Source organism: Trematomus bernacchii, unplaced genomic scaffold (assembly GCF_902827165.1).
Source record: "Trematomus bernacchii unplaced genomic scaffold, fTreBer1.1, whole genome shotgun sequence".
Lineage (NCBI taxonomy): Eukaryota > Metazoa > Chordata > Actinopteri > Perciformes > Nototheniidae > Trematomus > Trematomus bernacchii.
The window spans coordinates 4,775,641-4,795,051 of NW_022987840.1; the positions used below are offsets into that span (position 1 = coordinate 4,775,641).

The 19,411-nt window shown below is 39.0% G+C and overlaps 1 protein-coding gene across 2 annotated transcripts; it reads left to right on the forward strand.

The window, feature by feature from the left end:
* Positions 1-2,363: 2,363 nt before the first annotated feature.
* On the forward strand, positions 2,364-14,497 carry LOC117468494 (ubiquitin-conjugating enzyme E2 E1). 2 transcript variants are annotated; one of them, XM_034112647.1, is made up of 6 exons: positions 2,364-2,469; positions 3,803-3,986; positions 4,734-4,784; positions 9,561-9,693; positions 13,230-13,377; positions 14,318-14,497. In XM_034112647.1, exons 2-6 carry the CDS (start codon positions 3,832-3,834, stop codon positions 14,413-14,415), a joined length of 585 nt encoding a protein of 194 aa, XP_033968538.1. In that variant the 5' UTR covers positions 2,364-2,469; positions 3,803-3,831; the 3' UTR covers positions 14,416-14,497. The 2 variants fall into 2 exon arrangements, with proteins under 2 accessions (XP_033968538.1, XP_033968536.1); XM_034112645.1 differs by lacking the exon at positions 2,364-2,469 and adding an exon at positions 2,490-2,580.
* Positions 14,498-19,411: the final 4,914 nt, after the last annotated feature.

The following is a 19,411-nucleotide window of genomic DNA, read 5'->3' on the forward strand; positions in this document are numbered from 1 at the left end:
GGTCGGGACGTTGTGAATCGCGCTGAGCTCCGTGGAGGTGTTGTTTCCTTGTTTAGGATACATAGCGAAACACAGCCAAACTCATCCTGAGCACAAACAAACTCACAGCCGAAGTAAAAACAATAAGTGTGGCTTGATATTGATTAAGAAAAAGGTTGATAAACACTGTGAGAATGGGTCTGCAGAGAGAATTTCGCCGCGATCCCAACTGTCTGTTATCAGCCTGCAGCCAGGGAGGAGAAATCAGCTGAGCTGCCTGCTCCCTGCACACAGATGTGTGTGTGAGGAAGTCCGTGGATTGGTCAATTTGGACCAATCAGCGGGGGCTTAACGTAACGGCTCCGCGGACGTAACGTAATGGCTCCACGGATTGGTCCATTTCGTTCCGGGTACGGGTTGACATCATGCCGTACCCGGAAGAATCAAATGGACAATGACGTATCTCCAACGAGGCGTTTTGGGGAGGTATTTTCTGTGTTAGAGTTTTACTCGCTATAGGGTGTACTTTGAGGGTTTTGACTCTGCACACCGTTTACATGCATAAAAACCTTCATAACACACAAGGGGACGGGTAATAACCGGAAAAGCATGACACCTCTCCTTTGCTTTATTTATTTCTGAACAGTAGGCTACCTTGACAATCTTAAATATAGGTCATTATCTGAACAAAGCATGCTATAGGTAAACCAGGGTGTCAGTCTATTGCAGAGTAAAGTTATTTCAATATTCAATTGAAGTTGGGAAACAAAATGCTAGTGACTTATCCGGCCGGCCCACATCGGTACCGGCCCATCGGGATTCGTCCCGAACGTCCCGATGGGCAGTCCGCCACTGGCTGTTGAGGTACAGTACAGCGGTGCAGAGGGAGCCACATACCTCTCAAAGTAACCTAAACCAAGACGATGGTCATAGACTTCAGGAAAACAAGGACTGCTGTTGATCACATTAACATTCTGGGAGAGGAGGTGGTGGATAAGTACAGGCGCCTTTGAGTTCACCTTGACAACAAACTGGACTGAAATTGTAACACCAAGGCTGGTTACAGAAAAGATTACGCAATTCAGGTCATTTGATATGTGCGACAACATGTTGCGCATCTTTTCCAAGTCTGTTGTTGCCTCCAGCCTTATTAATGGCTGCTAAAAGTAGCCTACAACAGGAGATATACAAATATTGGCCAACGATTAAAGAAAAGGATTAGATTCATTTGTTACAGTAATTACACTTGTCTGAATTAATTAGCATTAGCGTGATCTTAAAACAATGACATGTTGTTCTTCAATGGCTCCTTCTGGTCTTTGTGCTGGTGAATATTGGAGCATAAATCCTCAAGTTTCACTCCACTGTGAATCATGCATCCTGGGTTTTACTCATTATACAGTCTCAATAAAGTGTTGAAGCAGACAGATGAGGTGTGAAAAGGTTTATTCGTTCTGTAACTTAAGAGAGTACAAATGGAAAATACATTATTCAGGACTTTAAAAGGGTTAACGATGAGCACATGCTACTGTCAAAATATTTACCCAGCGGTGTACGAAATGAGAGACCCTATTAACCTTTTAAACACACACATCCACCAGCAGGTAATAGTACATACTGTTCTGCACGACTCGTTAAACTGCTTTAGAGCACCTGTTCCAGCTTACAAATCTCTTAATATGTCATTTATCAATAATTGCACCATGATGCAATTCAAATAAAATGGGTTTGAAAGGTTGGTTGCACATGAAGGATGCAGAAAGTGCAGAGAATTGATGCTCTTCCTTACAAAATTACAAACTGGACATATCATCCACATTTAAAGTGGGCTCCTCGGGCTGCAGCCTTCCAGCAATGAATATTTTCAATTCACTGGCCCTATAATAATACCTTCTTAGACATGAGTCAGACCCGCTCAGTTTAAGTGGTTTTTCAGTTTCTGTGGCAAGTGATGCAACAATTTAGTCATTGCTGAAGGTCTAGATTAGCTCCCTGACTATAGTAAACAACAGATAATCCTTTCCAGATCATCTCATTGAAATGGCATTGAATTAGTGGCCAGATAGTAATTATCATCACCTAATAAATTGTGAGTTTAATTTTTTTTTTTTATCAAATATAGAAAAAGAAAAAAAACGAATGAAACAATTATGTATTTAGCATGTGTTGATTAAGACTATTTGGTATTTAGACTTGAATCAGACCACCATCTGCTCAAATAATGAAGTTAATGTAACTCAAAGATCGACTTGCTTTTGCAAACAAATGTGCCGGAGCAAAATGCTGTTTAGATAACAATAAATCAGTTAAATTGAATGAACACATTAGTTAATCTGTATTAAAGTCGTCATAATGTAAACTGTCTTGTTTCCAGAGTAGGACCGGGGCCGTACAGCCCACTGCAGCCGCGGTAGGCTACTTCCGTTCCGCAGAGGGCGACAGGCACCAGCCAGCCTAGACTGTGGCGGAGGTCCAGACACAATAGACTGGGTAAGTTTAATTAGCGAGAAAAAATAGATGATCTAGGGACGACATTTTACCGAATGGTCAAAGTTAGCGGTTCGGTCTGCTGCCAGTGTGCGTTTCCAAGTGAAGTCGAAGGTCAGTTTGTTGGGTGAAAAGAAACAACACGGTCGTGGTTAGTTGGTTGCACGGAAAAGGGGCTCCGACTATGTGCTGGAACGGAGTTGTTCCTGGCTGCTGTCTGACGCGTTTAATGTCTCGTTGTCATTTCTAGCCTAGGGATGTATTTTTTAACGGTCTGTTTTGATGTACATCGCTGTAACGTTATGTTGAACTCTTAAGGCAATCCATGTGTACGTTTATGTTACGGTTACCCGGTTGTCCGATCACTTGTGAAGGATGCTTAGCAAGCAGCTTTCCCCCACGCCGTTCCAAGAAGTAGTCTTATCCCTTAAGTCGTAGGGCCTGGGTGTTCGTTGAGTTAAAGGGGGAGGGGGGCAATCGTTTTGCAGGTAGCTGTGTTTATGCCAGGGTCACCAAGAGATTACTAAACCTCTACATGTATTAGGATATAATAACTATGGTCTTGAGTTTACAGGTGTGAAGTGGTTAACTTGGATGTGTGAACTGTGCACTTCGCTAGCTTGTTGGCTAATGGCAGTTCGTTCCCCGTCACGGAAACGTTAGCTAACGATAAATATGTGGAAATTAAAGTGCAGAAGCTACCTGCTGTGTGTGACGCCCACTCACACACACATAAACACTGCATAACTAGCCTACAATTCCCCTGGTTTCAGAGGTTGTACTTAAATAACACTAGAACTACCAGAATGCAGGCATACTCTGTTACAAGTAATTGTCATGCATTCAAAATGTTACTTCACTTAAAGTACAACAATATTGCCATGAAAATATACTAAAAGTGCACATTATGTACATTGGCTAATGTATGTTTTGGTCATAATTATTGATGCTTTAATGTTTTTATCAAAGCTGCAAATGTGATTTACTTTGCATAAGTCAGGGTAGCTTGTGAATGTTACTCCAGATGTAATCAAAGTCTTATTCAAGTGCTGTTTATATTTCACATCATTAATCCAAAGCTGCAAAGTAACTAAAGGTATTAAGTAAATGTAGTTTAATTCTACTCTACTAGCAGTTGCTCATGAAAATATGCAAATGAATGTTTATATATAGTGAAAGTAGCTTGTGTATTATGAAACATATCGGCTATTGTGGCCTCACTGAGGGCATATTAGCATTTGTTTTGGTTTGAAATCATTATGAAACTACTCTACCTTCTTGCAGCTGTGGTGTTTTACTGAGTGTATTTAGCTTTTCTTGTTTTTCTCTCCATCAGGTCCCGGCTCTTCTCCAATCCAAACCGGTATGTCGGATGAGGATTCTCGTGCCAGCACCAGCTCTTCTTCATCACCGCCTTCTTCCAGCCAAACCAGACAGAGGGACACGTTTTGCAAAAAGAAACGGGAGAGCAAAGCCAGTATGAGCAAGACCTCCAAACTGCTTTCCACCAGCGCCAAAAGGTAAAAATAAATCCACAGATTGTTTATTAATGAATCATTTTGTATATTCTGACAAGCCAAAATCAGTCTGATTTCTTTCTGGGAGTATTTTAGGATTTACTTTTTTGAAGAAAAACACCAAAAATGTTAAACAAACTGGTCGCTCGCTTCTAGCTAATATTTTGCATGAATACATGAGTAGTCATTGTGATACTTCCCAAGCATCTGCAATAAAGTTTGATAGAAGAAAAATGCAGAAACATCAACTGTCAATTTCAGAGGAACAAGCAATGTTTCCTAATACTTCTACCACACATTATCATTCATCTGTCATGGAGGAAGAAATCCATCATAAAAGAGGAAGACTAGGAAAACTAGTTCCACTAATTCTTACTAGAAATTAGCTTCCTCTGGCCATAATGTACACACTCACAAGATAATGTGTGACAAGATCTGAATGAGTGGCTCAGAACTTCCTTTTTCTCCCCTGGGAAAATATTGAAACAAAACCTCTCACACTCTTGTTTTTAGTGTATCTTTCTTTCACAATCAATGTTGCTCTGCATTTACACAAGAAACCTCACAACGGCATGTTGTAATCCAAAATGTAAATCAAAGCTCAGAAGATCAGATATCAATGATACGGTTATCTATTTACATTTTGACCGTGGCCAAAGGACATCACATATCTTCATTATAATGATCATGTTTTTTTATGTTGAGGTATGATGTTGGGCCAGTGACTGATTTTTGTTTCATTGTGTGCAGGATTCAGAAAGAGCTGGCTGATATTACACTGGACCCTCCGCCGAACTGCAGGTGGGCTTCACTCTTTGATTTAAAGTCTGTTGTCTGTCCATTAGTGAACTCATTAGGAGAACACTGATCCCACTAGTTCTCTCCCTTTACTCATTGTAGTAATACCCTAACTGAGACACTAAGCACTCATCCGTATCCCACTATTCTATCTTATTAATTGTGATCATTCCTCACTGTGCAAGGTAACATGCTGCTATAACTACACATTATATCTTAATTATAAGGGAAGATGTTCTTAGACCAAATCTATTCTTAGGCTTGCGGGAATTTTCATTATGCAATCCTCAAAGATATATAACACTGTTACATTTTTTAATGACAGGCACTAAGAAACAATAATAAATATGGATTGCTTTCATTACTTAGTGTCGTCGCTGGTGGCATTTTTTTTTAAAGTCCATTCAGAACTGATGAAAGGTCATGGTATCTATAGCCTATACAATGAATCAGTTAGTCGATGATATAAAACTAACCTGCAACCTTTTGACTATCAAATCATCATTGGTGGGAACAGCTCCTCAACTGTTGAAATGTACTGCTTCTCATCGTTTTACTATATGTGACCCGCTCTATCGAAATCAGTCGGAAGTCGCAACGGCTCATTTCAAAATAAACGTGGATTTGCGTAAAAAAACTATTTTTTTTAGTCTTGGCTTTCAGAATATGAAACTTTTATTTCCAAAATCACACGATAAATACATTTTTGAAGCTTGTAAAGGGAAGAGGACAGGCACCTCTCACTCGCAATCTGCTCTTCCGCAGCGCCGCCCCCCCTCCCTCCGGCTGAAATTATGAATGTAAGGCGTATAGTAATCATAGATAACACGGCAGGGTCCGTTACTGTTTGTTTTCATCTGATTTCAAATAAACAAAGTCCTGCCTTTCAGAATATTAAACTTGTTTCGGCAAATTTAGATGATAAATACAACTTTGAAGCTTGTAACGGCATAATTACAAGCGGAGAACGGAGTCACTTAACATCACAGCAGGCATAACAACAGCCGGTGTTTCTCGTGAGTGTTTTCCCCGGGAAACAAACACAATATACACAAACGCAAAAATACACAAACACACACACACACACACACACTCGCGAGCTTCCCCCAGACCAGTAATCCAAACGGAAATATTTTCCCTCCGGACTATTTTGATCATTTGCTCCGCTAATAATCAATCAGATCGATGGATTCCAGAGAAGAGGAAACTTTGAAGGCCTTTTTCTCAAAATGATGACTCGGTGACAGTCATTATATAATGTGACACATTTTGCTTAATATTTGGAGTACAAAAACAATCCTGATATCATTAGAAAGCTAGGAATCTCCTCTTTCCAACAGTGTATACAACTCAAAATGTGTCTTTGGGTCAATGCGACTGATTTCGATAGAGCAGGTCACATATGGTAATAAACTGAATATTTTTGGCTTTGCAACACAACACATATATATTGATATGTTATTAAGCATGATGACTTGGCTGGGACTGCAGCTAGGCTTTCTTTAATTTGGAGATTTGAAAGATTATTATTATTATTATTAAAAGCAGACCGTCTGGGTTGAAGCTCCCCTCGCAGCAGGTGTCCTCCCTCCTGCAGGGTCCTGAGGCAAATCACTGAAGCCCTCCCTGCTCCAGGCTGCTGTTCTGCAGCAGAGCCTGACCTCTGACCTTCCTGTGAAAGGAGAAAAGATAAACAGAGCAATCTTTCTCCTCATAGCTCAGGAGATCAAACAAGCCACCTCAGGCCACAGTCGGACCATCCCAAAAATGTCCACCGTCTGGATATTTGTTGCTAACTTGAAGAAAACAGCTTTGTTGTCACAGTCGCATAATTCAGAAGAAAAGTCTTTCTGTTTAGATTTGTCTGTTGTTTCTTTAGACTTTCTATCATGTTTTAAACATCTGCTTCACAGGCTGAGCAGGAAAATATTGCAGTTCTATTCTCTCGCAACCTTACAGACAACCAGCCTTCATTTGGACGTAGTCTGTTTCTAAAACTGAGCTTAGTTTGCTGCTGGGACGAACATGGCATGAGCAAATGTTAGACTTAACAACATAGCACAAATATTCTTTTGTTTAAATTGTAGATATTTATTAGGAAAAACTCCTTGAGATGAACCCTCCCGCTCACCAGAGGGTGCGAGTGTGTGCTTACAGCTGTTTAAAATGTTAAAAAGTTATATGAATTGATAAATTGACGCGCACTCACAATATTTGCTTTTACGATTCAGTGATTTTATATATATCAATGCCTAGTAAACCCTTTTACAAGCTTTCCTTCTTAAGAGCTGAACATTTCAATTGAAGCTTTGAGTGACACTCAGACGGGGATTTGTTTCTGTGCGGATCATGACAGCAGCATGATGGAGTTCTTGGTTAAGTTAATGACTTGAATAGTGGATTAATGACGGATGACTGCATCTGAAGGACAACAGCACTTTCAGCAACCGGCTTCTGTCATTTAGGCAAATTCATAATGGACTACCTAATTACAACAATGAAGTGTGACAGCTTAACACAATACCTGCCCTGGCACATGATGGATTAAAAGCCAAGTTAAATTGACCTCGTATGATATGATAATGTTATATGTAATTACCTAAATGTTCATAATGTGAAAATCTCAACTCTCAAGCTTTTTATGGAGGAGGAATGTAGCACATCCGCATTCAATCTATTTTAATTAATTAACTAAAGACCTGAGTATTTTTGTATTCCTTTCTGGCTATTTCTTATGTAGTTCAAATGTGTTTATTGTACAGCTTTAAATCAACAGATGGTTGATGACAGCAGTTGTTCAGAGTCCCAAAAAACACTGTCAATATTGCCAAATATATTGTGTGGATTATTAATTTATTGGTTGATTTTATAAAGGCTGCAACCAATAATTATTGTTATCCTAATCATCAGATATTTTTCTTATTCAGCTTATGAGGAAATATAAAAAAAAAGAAAAAATCTTATTTTTCTGATCAGAAGAGCATTTCATTTAGCAATAATAGAAAACTCTAAAAAACTGAAAATGATCACAAAGGAGAAGCTGCAGTCTCTAGATTTTGTTACATACATTTTCTGTCCATCTATTAAAGAATAGTTATTTCAGCTGTATATAAAAATCCATCTCATTAAATTAAAAACACTGGCTGTGAGTTTCTATCTGAAGTTGTACAGTAATGAGTTCTGCAGCTGCATCTCCAGAAGTTCAAGCTGTTCCGCTCAAAGTTTCCATCTTGAACACATTTTCATAGTGCAGCCATGAAAGATAGCCAGCTGTACTGAAACTATACACGTGACTTAGTGCTTTGATTTATGGAAAAGGCTTCTTTGCACCACTGTCATAACTATATGAAGCTCAATGAATGGATCCTCTATCAGTATATATTGCATCCCTTAATGGATTATCATGACTGCTGATAAGAGTAAAATGGTGTTTAAGGCTGAGAGGAAATGTCATTAAAATCATCCACTTGAACTCAAAGTCTTTAATAGGACGGACATTTTTCATGTGTCACATTTCCAGTAATATCTTTTAAGACCAAGTTAATTAGTCCAAACTGCGCTTTCTGGATCGACTTTCTCTACTGTAGCTGAAACTGCCAAACGTGTAAACGTTGATCAAAAAGCACAGCAGTGCACAAAATCTGCCCCCCCCCTCCCTCCCCCCCTGACAGTTTGGATCAATATTATGATGTCTTGTGCTCACGACCCCAGGGGGTTTAAGACCACATGTTCTGCATGTAAGAGGGATAAAGGCCGGGCTGCCTAGAGGAAAAATCAATACAGATAACAGATCATGACGCATAGACACATCGCTGGGGATTTGCTTTGAACTGAGGCATCTTCTGAATGATGCACGAGGGAAATGAATCTTTCATCACTCCACATTTTAAAAAGAAAAATTACATTTTTATGACCAATAATCTGTGAAATGTACTTGTGCGAGTGCATTTCATTTTACAATTGTAATTATTAATTTGACACATAACGTGTTAGATTTGCATTCATCCTTCAAAGGCAGTGCAGTTAAAAGAATCCAATGAGGTTTTCGCCCTTGATCATTTTGAGCTTTAGAAGTGATGCACATGTTTACAGTGTTCTCCTGCAGAGTGAACTTGCTTTATTTTGGTGGAATGTCCCTTTAATCCTACATTGGGCAGATCTTGAATGGAAAGGGGCATTTGTAGTTGCTTTTGGTTCAATGCCTGATTGAAGACGTCAAAAACAACGCCCACATCCTCCAGTGAGCTGCCAGTGAGCTTTAGTTGTTAGCGATTCTTCATGTGATACACAGTACATGAATGAATGTGTGACTTTCATTCTGTAGCACACTCTTCATTGAATGCTCCATTGATGTAGATCCAGTTTCCTCCTTTTGAAGCAACAGAAACCTATAATCTGCCTTCATAAATATTGACTGTCTTCCTTGGTGTGTGGGTGTCGTCTTTTCCTCTAACTTTGTTTATTATGCAGTATTTAGTATGAGATTAACTTTGTTATGGTCCGTTTGTTTTCCCTGATGTTGTTGTTCTGCCTCTGCATAACAGATAAGACGGTGTAATAAAGAATAGTTAACACTGTTGACCATGAAAGATGAGAAAAACATTCATGCTCAAAGTTTTCAAATATGAATCATTGTGCATCATCAGTAGCAGATTAATTGTATTGACATTTCAGATGAGTGGATGCTTCCAGTCAGAGAATTATTGTGTAGAAGTTGCATTACGGATAGTAAAGTTGTTTTTGCTGCTTTTAAGTGATAATCTTTATCTGTGCCTGCAGTGCTGGCCCCAAAGGAGACAACATCTATGAGTGGAGGTCGACCATCCTGGGACCGCCGGGCTCCGTGTACGAGGGAGGGGTCTTCTTCCTGGACATCGCCTTCACACCTGACTACCCTTTCAAACCCCCCAAGGTATTGTTATATTACTACATGTCGGCTAGCACCACACATTCAGACTGTGATCACAACACAAGTATAGTCCTGAATACCAACTGTCTTGTTGCTGTTCTGAAATGAAACAACATGATAACAATTGGGATTCCTGTAATATAAACTTTATAGCTTCAGTTCACATAACAAAGCCAGAGATTCAGAAGAAAATTCACTCACATTAGACAGAAATCCTTTTACCTGTAATCAGTTAACAAGGTAGACTGATATCACAACTCATTTTATGAAAGTTGAGATCTGACATGACATTAGACCAGGGGTCGGCAACCCCTGGTGGCACGCGGCACCGTAGCCAGTGGCACACTAGGAATTAGTGGAATAAGTGTGCAAAAATATTTAAATGTTATTTTCGGATCCTGAACGAGACCGCCGCCAGAGCGTGTCTCCCCGTTACCTGCAGAAGGAAGCCATGCACGCAGCGCAGCCCCGCTCTCTTTAACTCCAGGTGACTTTCTGCCGCTTTCCTCCGTGGTGCAGGGCTGATCGTTTCACCACAGAGGAAAGCACTTCACAAATTGCAGTACCCATAAGGAGCTGTACAAATACCGCAGTTTTTGCGTGGCTGTGTCTTTAGTTGAAAGCCCAGTGGCGATCTGCTCATCTCTCATCGAAATAACATGCTACACAGGGGCGGACTGGCCATCTGTGTGTTCTGGAGAATCACAGAACGGGCGATCGTCATTATTATTATGCCGTTTAAACCAATTATTTCAATTTGTTTGTTAAATTCGGCATCATGCGCTGAATTTAAAAGGTTGCCGACCCCTGCATTAGACAGACATTAGTTTTAAATGTGTTATTTGCTCCAAATAGGGATGAAAATGATGTAAATGTCTACATGTGTTTTTGGAAAGAGTAACATGCCCCATAATGTCAGATATCAGTCATTTAGGTGACTAATGTAGATGATTCATTCTCACCGAGTTGTAACAGCCATGCTGTTGTTTTCAGTTGTGGGTGAACTACATCGCTGAGCAACACAGATCTGAGCAATAAAGAATATTAAGGGACGGGACACAAAGTTGGTTTCATTCAAATATAACCTCTGTCAGATAAATCTCTCTCACTTTACTATTAGCGTAAGATCATGCTTTTATGTGGCACACAGGAGCATAAAACAAAGTCTTACTGTCTTAAACATGATACATTTTCTTGATATCTACTCTCTCTAGTTCTGTTGCCCAAAGTAATTTAAAACATTTTAAGGATCTCTTCTCTTTTGAGCAGTTGTTTTAACTGGAGGTGTGTAGAATGGGCCACATAAAGTCATTCATTCATCAGACAGCAGTATAGTTGATGTCTGGGATTTCTCCTTTTTAATAACAGCTTTCTGGTTTTTAAGCAAGTTTCAGCTTTGTCTGTTTTCTATGGATCCACTTTAAACCGTTTGTACTGAGTTAATGGATAATGGTTTATTTGTGTGTCCCTTCGGGATAATTTAAACCAATTAAGCTACATTGTGTAACACATATTGTCATTATGATGGTAATAAAAATGTCACCCCGTATCATTGTTTGTTTTACTGAGGATAATTCAAGTGGGATAAATCAAAACAGTCATAAAAATAGTGACATTAGCCCAGTGTGTCTTCACAGCATTAGTGGCTGCAATGAGCCTGTTTTGCACTGCACATTTCTTCAAAACGGGGTTGCAGGCTCAGTGGCGGCGCCAGAGATTTCTTTTGGGGGTGCTGTGGGGTAGCTTGACGTTTCATAGAGTGCTCAAACATTTAGGGCTTCCCATTAATGTACCGGTCGCTACAGTGGAATTTTCTACTGCAACAATCCCCACGCACATACACAGTACCCGCGACTGTTACAATGAAGGCTCGATAATCAGCTCACGGCATATACGTGTAAGCAGGGGTAAAGTGGTATTTTTATAGGTGGTGTGTGGACCTCACATAGGGGGGTCCGGGGGCATGTTCCCCTGGGAATATTTGTTTTTTAAATATTGAAGTTAAAAGCATCAATCTGGTGCACTTTGAGAACAAAATGAAGAGATCTATGGATACATCTCAACACCCATTTGAAACAGAACTGTAAACAGATTTACTTTTTCTTTATGGATATTTTACATTTCACTCTCCTTTTAAACTTTATTCTTTTTTTGCTGTCATATAGTATTTCATACCTGTTTCTCATTTATTCTCTTATTTTTTTATAACTATAATGATCATATAAACGTGTGCCTCAGAAATACTTGTTTACATAAATCGTGACCAAACCGTTTGAGACTCACTGAGATAACTTAGACTAAAGTGAACTATCTAAACACTCAGAGAGTCCTTTAGTTCACTGAGCCTCTCAGTCTGACAGGAGAGGACTCTCCTCCACCTTGTTGTGGAAAAAGCTCCTTATATCCGTTAGCGTAGCTCGCTAGCACCAGAAGCTAACAACAATGATCTCCGGTACCGGTGCGCGCTCTCTCTCGCTCGCTCGCACACAAAATGGCTCGTTCCACACACACACAGAGCCGAGCTTGAATGAAACACATAGACCCAGACGTACTTGTACTGTACTGTATCACATTCTTTTCGAATCAATAATTTTCCAAATTATGTTTTTCTTTTTTTCATAACATTTTTCCTCCTGGTCTCTCGCGCCCCCCCTGTCATGCCTCTGCGCCCCCCACTTTGAGAAACACCGCATTAGCCTAACATAGTAGGGTAAAAAAATAACGTGTTATGGATAGATTTATGTTTCTGTCTGTGTGAATGGAAAGTTTGGTTCACTGTGTAAACATCAGCAGGAAATAGCCTAGTTAAGTTAGAGAGGTAAAGGTGAACCATGATTTAAAAATACCCACACAAACCACTGAGAATCAGAGCGGCGTGTGAAAAACGGTCTTTATGAAAGCATTATTTGACTCCACATGTTCTGCAGATCTACACTGATATTTCCACAGCTCACTTTTCAATTTTTCATCAGAACATTAACTGTTAAAAACTGAGAAAAAATCTTTCTCGGCAGGTCAATGCACACCTTTTTATTTAAAAGTTATTCATGTTTGTGTAAAAGCAGAGGTATTTTGCTGTCTAGTAAGTGTTTCCTGGCATTCAGAAGTACCTCTATTCATCCACCAGAGGGCTTTCATGTCCTGCATATAGACCATAGACTGTATATATGATATAGACTGTGTGTAAGGTAGAGATGTTCAGTGTAGCATTGACTGCAGGTTTCATACTGGAAGTGTTTCTGTATGAGTTACCTAGTGACCTTCTATAACTCATGTCTTAATATAACATCTATAAACAATATATTATAACAATTTAATATTACATTTATCAAAAATGTTTAGCTGACATGTGACCACTTAAATCAAAGCTTTTACGATAGTGTTGGAGAATTAATAGATAAAGCTTCAAAGCAAGGCAGACTTTTGTTCTAGGATCATTAACTGATTTTAGCGTCTTTGTCGTGGTCAAATATGTCGATGAACAATATAAGAAATGTTTTTTTCCCCCTGACTGTGAACGCAACCGTTTGTTTTTGCAGGTAACTTTCCGTACGAGGATATATCACTGCAACATCAACAGTCAGGGGGTGATCTGTCTGGACATCCTGAAGGACAACTGGAGCCCCGCCCTCACCATCTCCAAGGTGCTGCTGTCCATCTGCTCCCTGCTCACAGACTGTAACCCAGGTGAGGCTGAACTGTCCATCAACGCTCAGTATTTAGAGCAAGTGAAGCAGAGGCGTTAAGAAACAGTTGTTCAGTGTCTGAGGTCAACTATACAAGTTCAAAGTTAGATTTATGAGTTGAGCAAGCTGCAACAAGCATCTATCATACAACTTTGGTAGTGGTAGAAAGTTATACTCAAGGGAAGCTTTTTTTCATTTTTTCATCTGGCTTTCTTCAAATGTTCTCTATTTACGCTCTACTTCTCGCTCCGTGTCACATCAAGTATATTTTTATAAAGAGAGACAGGAGAATAAGGAAAATAAATCCTACTTTGAGCTAAAGTGCCTTCAGAATGTCATCTGATGACTGAATCACTTTCGAGCTCCCTTTTTAATAGCATTTCCAGGGTTTTAGAACAGTAATCTGAAACTCTTGCTGGTAAAATGTTGTCAGTGCTGCCACCTTGACAGGAAACCCTCTCATCTCATCTGGACATCCTATATCGTACTCTTTAAATGCCGTTTGCTCGTAAGAGTGAAAGCAAGTTTGCATTTTACCTGCCAACCAGGGGCCACAGACAAAAGTTCATTTAGTTTTGCATTCGATGTCTAGTTAGTGCTGCTTTATTAAAACGTTGTGACAGGACGGGACTTGTCTGATAATGCTTTGGTAGAAAATATGTACTCCAAAATGTTATTAAAGAAGTTCCTGTCAGAGGTTTTCAAAACGGGTAAGTTGAGGTAGTGACACCAGTATTAATATTCCTAACATGCCACCCAAAGCCTTCACTTGATTTTGCTTTGCACCTAAAATTAATTCTTGTTAATGAGTAAATAAAAGTTCAACAAAACAAAATGGTAATGGGAGACTTATTTTTAAACCCTTTAGTGTATTTTTCTCTGTCTGTTGTTTTATTTCTAAGTGCATAGCAACTTAATGTGAAACCTATTTTCCCGTTCAGCCGACCCCCTGGTGGGAAGCATCGCCACCCAGTACACGACTAACAGAGTGGAGCATGACCGAACAGCCAAACAGTGGACGAAGAGATACGCCACATAAACCCACAGAAGACGACGAAGGGTGAAGAAGAAGGGGGGGGGGGGGAGAAGGAGGAGGGGTGGGGGGCTGCGGGTTGTTGTGTTGGGGGGTTATTTCTATCTCAGATTTGTAGTACTTTATTGTCTGGTATATTTTTTGCTTCCTGATTAAGTTATCTCCACAAATATGGTAATAAAGGAACACAATGGAAAGGAAGTCTCGTCTCTCTTTTGTTTACATTGTTATTAAAGGGTCGATTCCACATGCAAACCTGCTGGACAAGTGAACAGTAATCACTTACAGTAATGCTGAAAACACGTCAATTATTATAACAAGTTGCACTTAACTATTGTAATTAATGTTGTGGTGTGAGTAGATGGCTCATTAAATGATAGGTATCATAAACACTTAATTAATGGATTATAGCACACTAATAATAGACAGATATCATTTGTCTAAACCTGCTGTATAATACCTTCTGTTGACTGCCAGAATTGGTTGGTTTGTAATATTGCCATGATGACAAGAGAGGAAAACAGTTGTAGTAATATAAAACGTGTTCATAAGAGATGTTACATAAAGTACATAATAAAGTTGTTAGGTGATAAAAAAATGTCATTGTTAAAACCTTTCCTTATCTTCTTACAACCACAGTTTGTAACGCAATATAAAGATATGTTTATATAATGCTGTAAATGTTAAATAGAGGTGTTAAAGTACAGATAAAGTAAGACTAGTGATACAATCTGTACAGTTTGTCTTCTGGCTGCCACATTCCTCGACTGCTCGACTGTTTCAAGAACTTTCCCGAGCATCAAATAAACAGTTGGATTCAATGGCTTACCGTCAAAATATCTACTTAATAAAAATATAAAAATAATGCCTCCTTTACCTTTGAATGTTTGCCTCAAATCATATCAAAGCACCATTGGTAATGTCAACACAACTCTGCCTTTTGCAGGAAGAGCTGTAACCTGTGGCAGATAGGCTATAGACATGTTCCCCTATGTATATCACAGTTTAGCAAATAATCACAAAATGGTTGTATACGATAAACGTTTCAACTGTTTCTCCCACACATGAGAGCTGCCATATACTAGTATGTTGTTTATTACATTTTAATGTATCATTAAATAAGACAAAGGATTCATCACTTAATGGTCATCACAATACAATTGCTGTGAAAACGGGTTAATCGGATGATATCATTTTCCGGCCGTAACATCATTGCAGTTTTGACTTAGTTTCTAATTCTTGGTGAATATAAATTGCCACTGTTTGAGTCTGTTTTGCATAGCAGGATCACTACATTAGCTACATGACCACACTGGTATCTAGGAAACAACCAGCACCAACTCTCTCCTTCAGACTTTGTTCCACGTTAAAGCACACAAGACCATAATCCTTCTATGTCACCCTTTTCACTCGGTGTTAGGGTAGTTGGCCTTTTCATCAAAGTGAAGTCACCTTTCCAACATCGTCCAGGGCAGCCAAGGCCAAGACAAATCTGTCAATCTGTTTGCAAATAACCGCCTTTTTCTTTCTCACTCTTCACTTCAGATTTTAAATGTGACTTTTCACAATGCTCTACATTCAAAATGTATAGTTTTCTCTGTTTACAACACGCATGCCAGTCACAGCCAGTCACCATTTTGTGTGGACTGTAAGGTCATAAAAACTCCAGTTATTAATATAAATATGCATTTCAGAGAGGTGGGGAACACGCTGTCATGTCCTCAGGTGTCAACACAGGAAAAGCGATATGTTATATTATCAATTCAGTCCAGGAGGGAATACAAATGATCAGTGCCTCATAAAACAATTATAAATTGACTAATGAAAGCTCAGCGCAAGTTCAATCAGGAAGACCAAGCTCTTCATTCATATTACATGTCATTTCAATATTCTCTCCTCCCTCATTAAGTGATCGGGGGCGTCACTCCCCAGCTAACCAATCACTCCTCTCTCCATTCTCACAAGCCTATCGTGGCACCCGCTAATCCCTTTAAATCTGCTCTTCCCTCTGTCAGCTGTCATTTCAGGTGACAATACGCAACCCTCCTCCACCCCTTTCGCCTCCCGTCTCCTACAGGGCCAAGCTAAACCTTCTCCCTTCAGACCGGTCCCACCTACTTATCACCACCACCAGTGTCTGGACCCCGGGGGGTTTCATCGGAGCGGTTCTTCCCCCTCCTGAATGATTATCCTGCAAACTGGGGCCTAATCGCCAAACACCATTCCATTCACCTGTTATAATTCTGGCAATCATTATTACTTCATATTATGTGTCCCGGTAATAAATATGTATTTCATACATCAACGTCTCTCCTGATTGAATTTAAGATGGTCACCTCATTGATAATACCGTTTTTTTATGTTAACTCAGTACAGCAAAGTCATGACAAGCTGCTTACTGTAAGCCTTGAGAATAGGTTCATATCCCCACTGAAAAGAAAGCAGAAACATAATCAAGTTGCTTTTGATATATTGGAAAAGCAATAAAGTGTAACATAAGCATTAAGAGAAACAAACTAAGTCCTAAGAGTTACCTTTATTTTCAGATATGCTGGGGATAAAGTACAGTGTGGGAAGGCAATGTTAAGAAGGCTCTCATGTGAAAGTCTAAAACCATTCCCCCCGTATGAATGGGAAACAGTATGTAAAGCAGTATTTGTGAAATCTAATTGGATTATCTTCTTATTTCCCCCCCTTGCTTTAGAAAAAGTAAACCTAAGGGATTAATCTCAGAATATTTTTTTCATTCAACTCACTTTTTTCTTTGCGGGTAAAGGTTATATTCTTGTTTTTCCATGAGAGATCTGGCCAAGAGAGCAGCCTTAAAGGATTGTTACACTGGCAAACCCGAAGATGCCAGGAACCATGAGATCATTTATAAGTGTCATTCAAATCAAGTCACATGTACAACTTTCTAAAACAAAAGACATGTTCCATCAGGCATATGGCGTGTTCAGGCTTCTTGATCTGGTGAACCACAGAAACCTAAACTGGCCTGACAGGTTAATCTGGTAGATAATAATACACCTAACTCTGTACATGTATAAACATGTTTTTTAAACGTACAAAGTGTTGCTCTCTATTCTTTGAATAGTCTTATACAGTTGAAACAAACCCAATTGCTTATATGTACCATCACAGAAAGTGTCCAAAGGTAATGGTTTACTATTTTCCAAACACAGCTGATGTTGTACACGTGCAATAACAACTCTCAAACGTGAAATTCCTCTGGTCAGCAAGTGTAAAAGTTAATAATTTACTTTTGTGTCAGTAGCTCACAGCAGTATACATTTTAGCCTGTGAGAGTAAAGTCACTGGTGATACAGTAGCCATAAAGAAGTAATATGATGGAGTAAACGGAGTACATAGTGTTCTAACAACAGCTGCCAAGAATATTAAAGAATGTCAGCTCGAGAACAATTCCTGTGGTTAGCCTTGTTTTGATGAAACACTTGCGGTGCATAGTGGTTTCTTAGGTTATCAAGTTCACAGATTGTTGTTCACGTTTTAGATATAGGTCAAATATAAAGTGTTCCAGTGACTGGATTCCAGAGTATAATTCAGATCCCAGTGATCCTGCATGATTGTCTTTATTGTTCCTTTCAAATATGTCAGATATAGTATATATATATATATATATATAGATACAGTGTATGATAAAAGAGTTTTTAACAATTAGATATTTTAGGGAAACTCTGAAATACATATAAATGTATCCATCAGAATCACAATAACAATACAGCATGTGCATGTTTTCCATGTTCACCATCTGAGTTGGAACATGAATGCCAGTGGCAATTTTTATGGTAATCCATCCAATCAGAGTGGAAACATTTCTCTTCAAACCACAAATGCCAAGGGTGCACGTGACCACCACTTGTTGATGGTAGCAATTAGCAATGTTATATCACAGCAGTAGGTGTGTGTTTGGATTTCGGTTGGCAAATTTGTGTTTTACATTTCATAACAATCTGGTTAAGATCTCATTTATTCATTGCTCCCTCGTCCTCTTGCTTCTGATTTGACAACATGGGGAGGTGTGAGTGGAGGCCAACAGTCTGTATCCTTTTACTAAGAAGGGTTTAGTAAAATCCCTTCCCTTTACACCACATCGGCTATTCTTTAAAAGACTATGCAAACTGCAGTTTCACATGAAGTGCTTTTTACTTGATCTATAATTTGCCAATTACATCCTTCGACATGCAACCATCGAATCTTTGATTTCTTGGGGAGTCTGGGGACTTCCAGGGGATTTGACAAAGTCAAAAATAAAACAATTTCACTTTCAATTCTTAGAAATGGTGACGGTGTGTATGAATATGATTGTTTTTGTACTGATCAGTGTCTTCAATATAAGTCCTGTAACTGTGCGTAGGTGTCATAGACTCTCATTAGTCTAATACAAGGGATTTATCATTTAACAGTGAGATTATTTACTCCAACCCTAAACTGAGAAGTAAAACACAGTAACATAACACAACATTATTTGAATCTGCATAGCAAGAGCGTTGCTTGGGGGTTAATGTAAAAAAGGTCTGGAAAACATTTGACTGATTCATGTTGGATTTAATAGGAAAAGCTAGGACCTACTTTTCCAAGTAGTCAATGTAAGGTGAAGGTCAGTTTCAGACACAAAGGCAATTCAAAGAGCTTTACACAAGCACTTACATACAAACAAATTAACTTCATAAAAAAGAGATATTTATATATTTAAAATCAAATCACATAACGTCTGGATATTAATTACTTATGATAGTTTAGTAATGCATAGCTACTGTCATCACTGATGTTAGTTTAGTTAAAGCTACTAGAAGCCTAATTTGCAAAATACATCTTATTATTTAATAGATCATGTTGTCTGTATTTTAATTGTGTCTCCATAATTGCTTAGATGTACTGTACCACACATTTCATTTGAAAGACAAAGTAGTTTCTTAGAATGTAACTTCAAAAATAATTCAATAGACAACAAACATGACAAGATTGTCCATGAACTGCATAA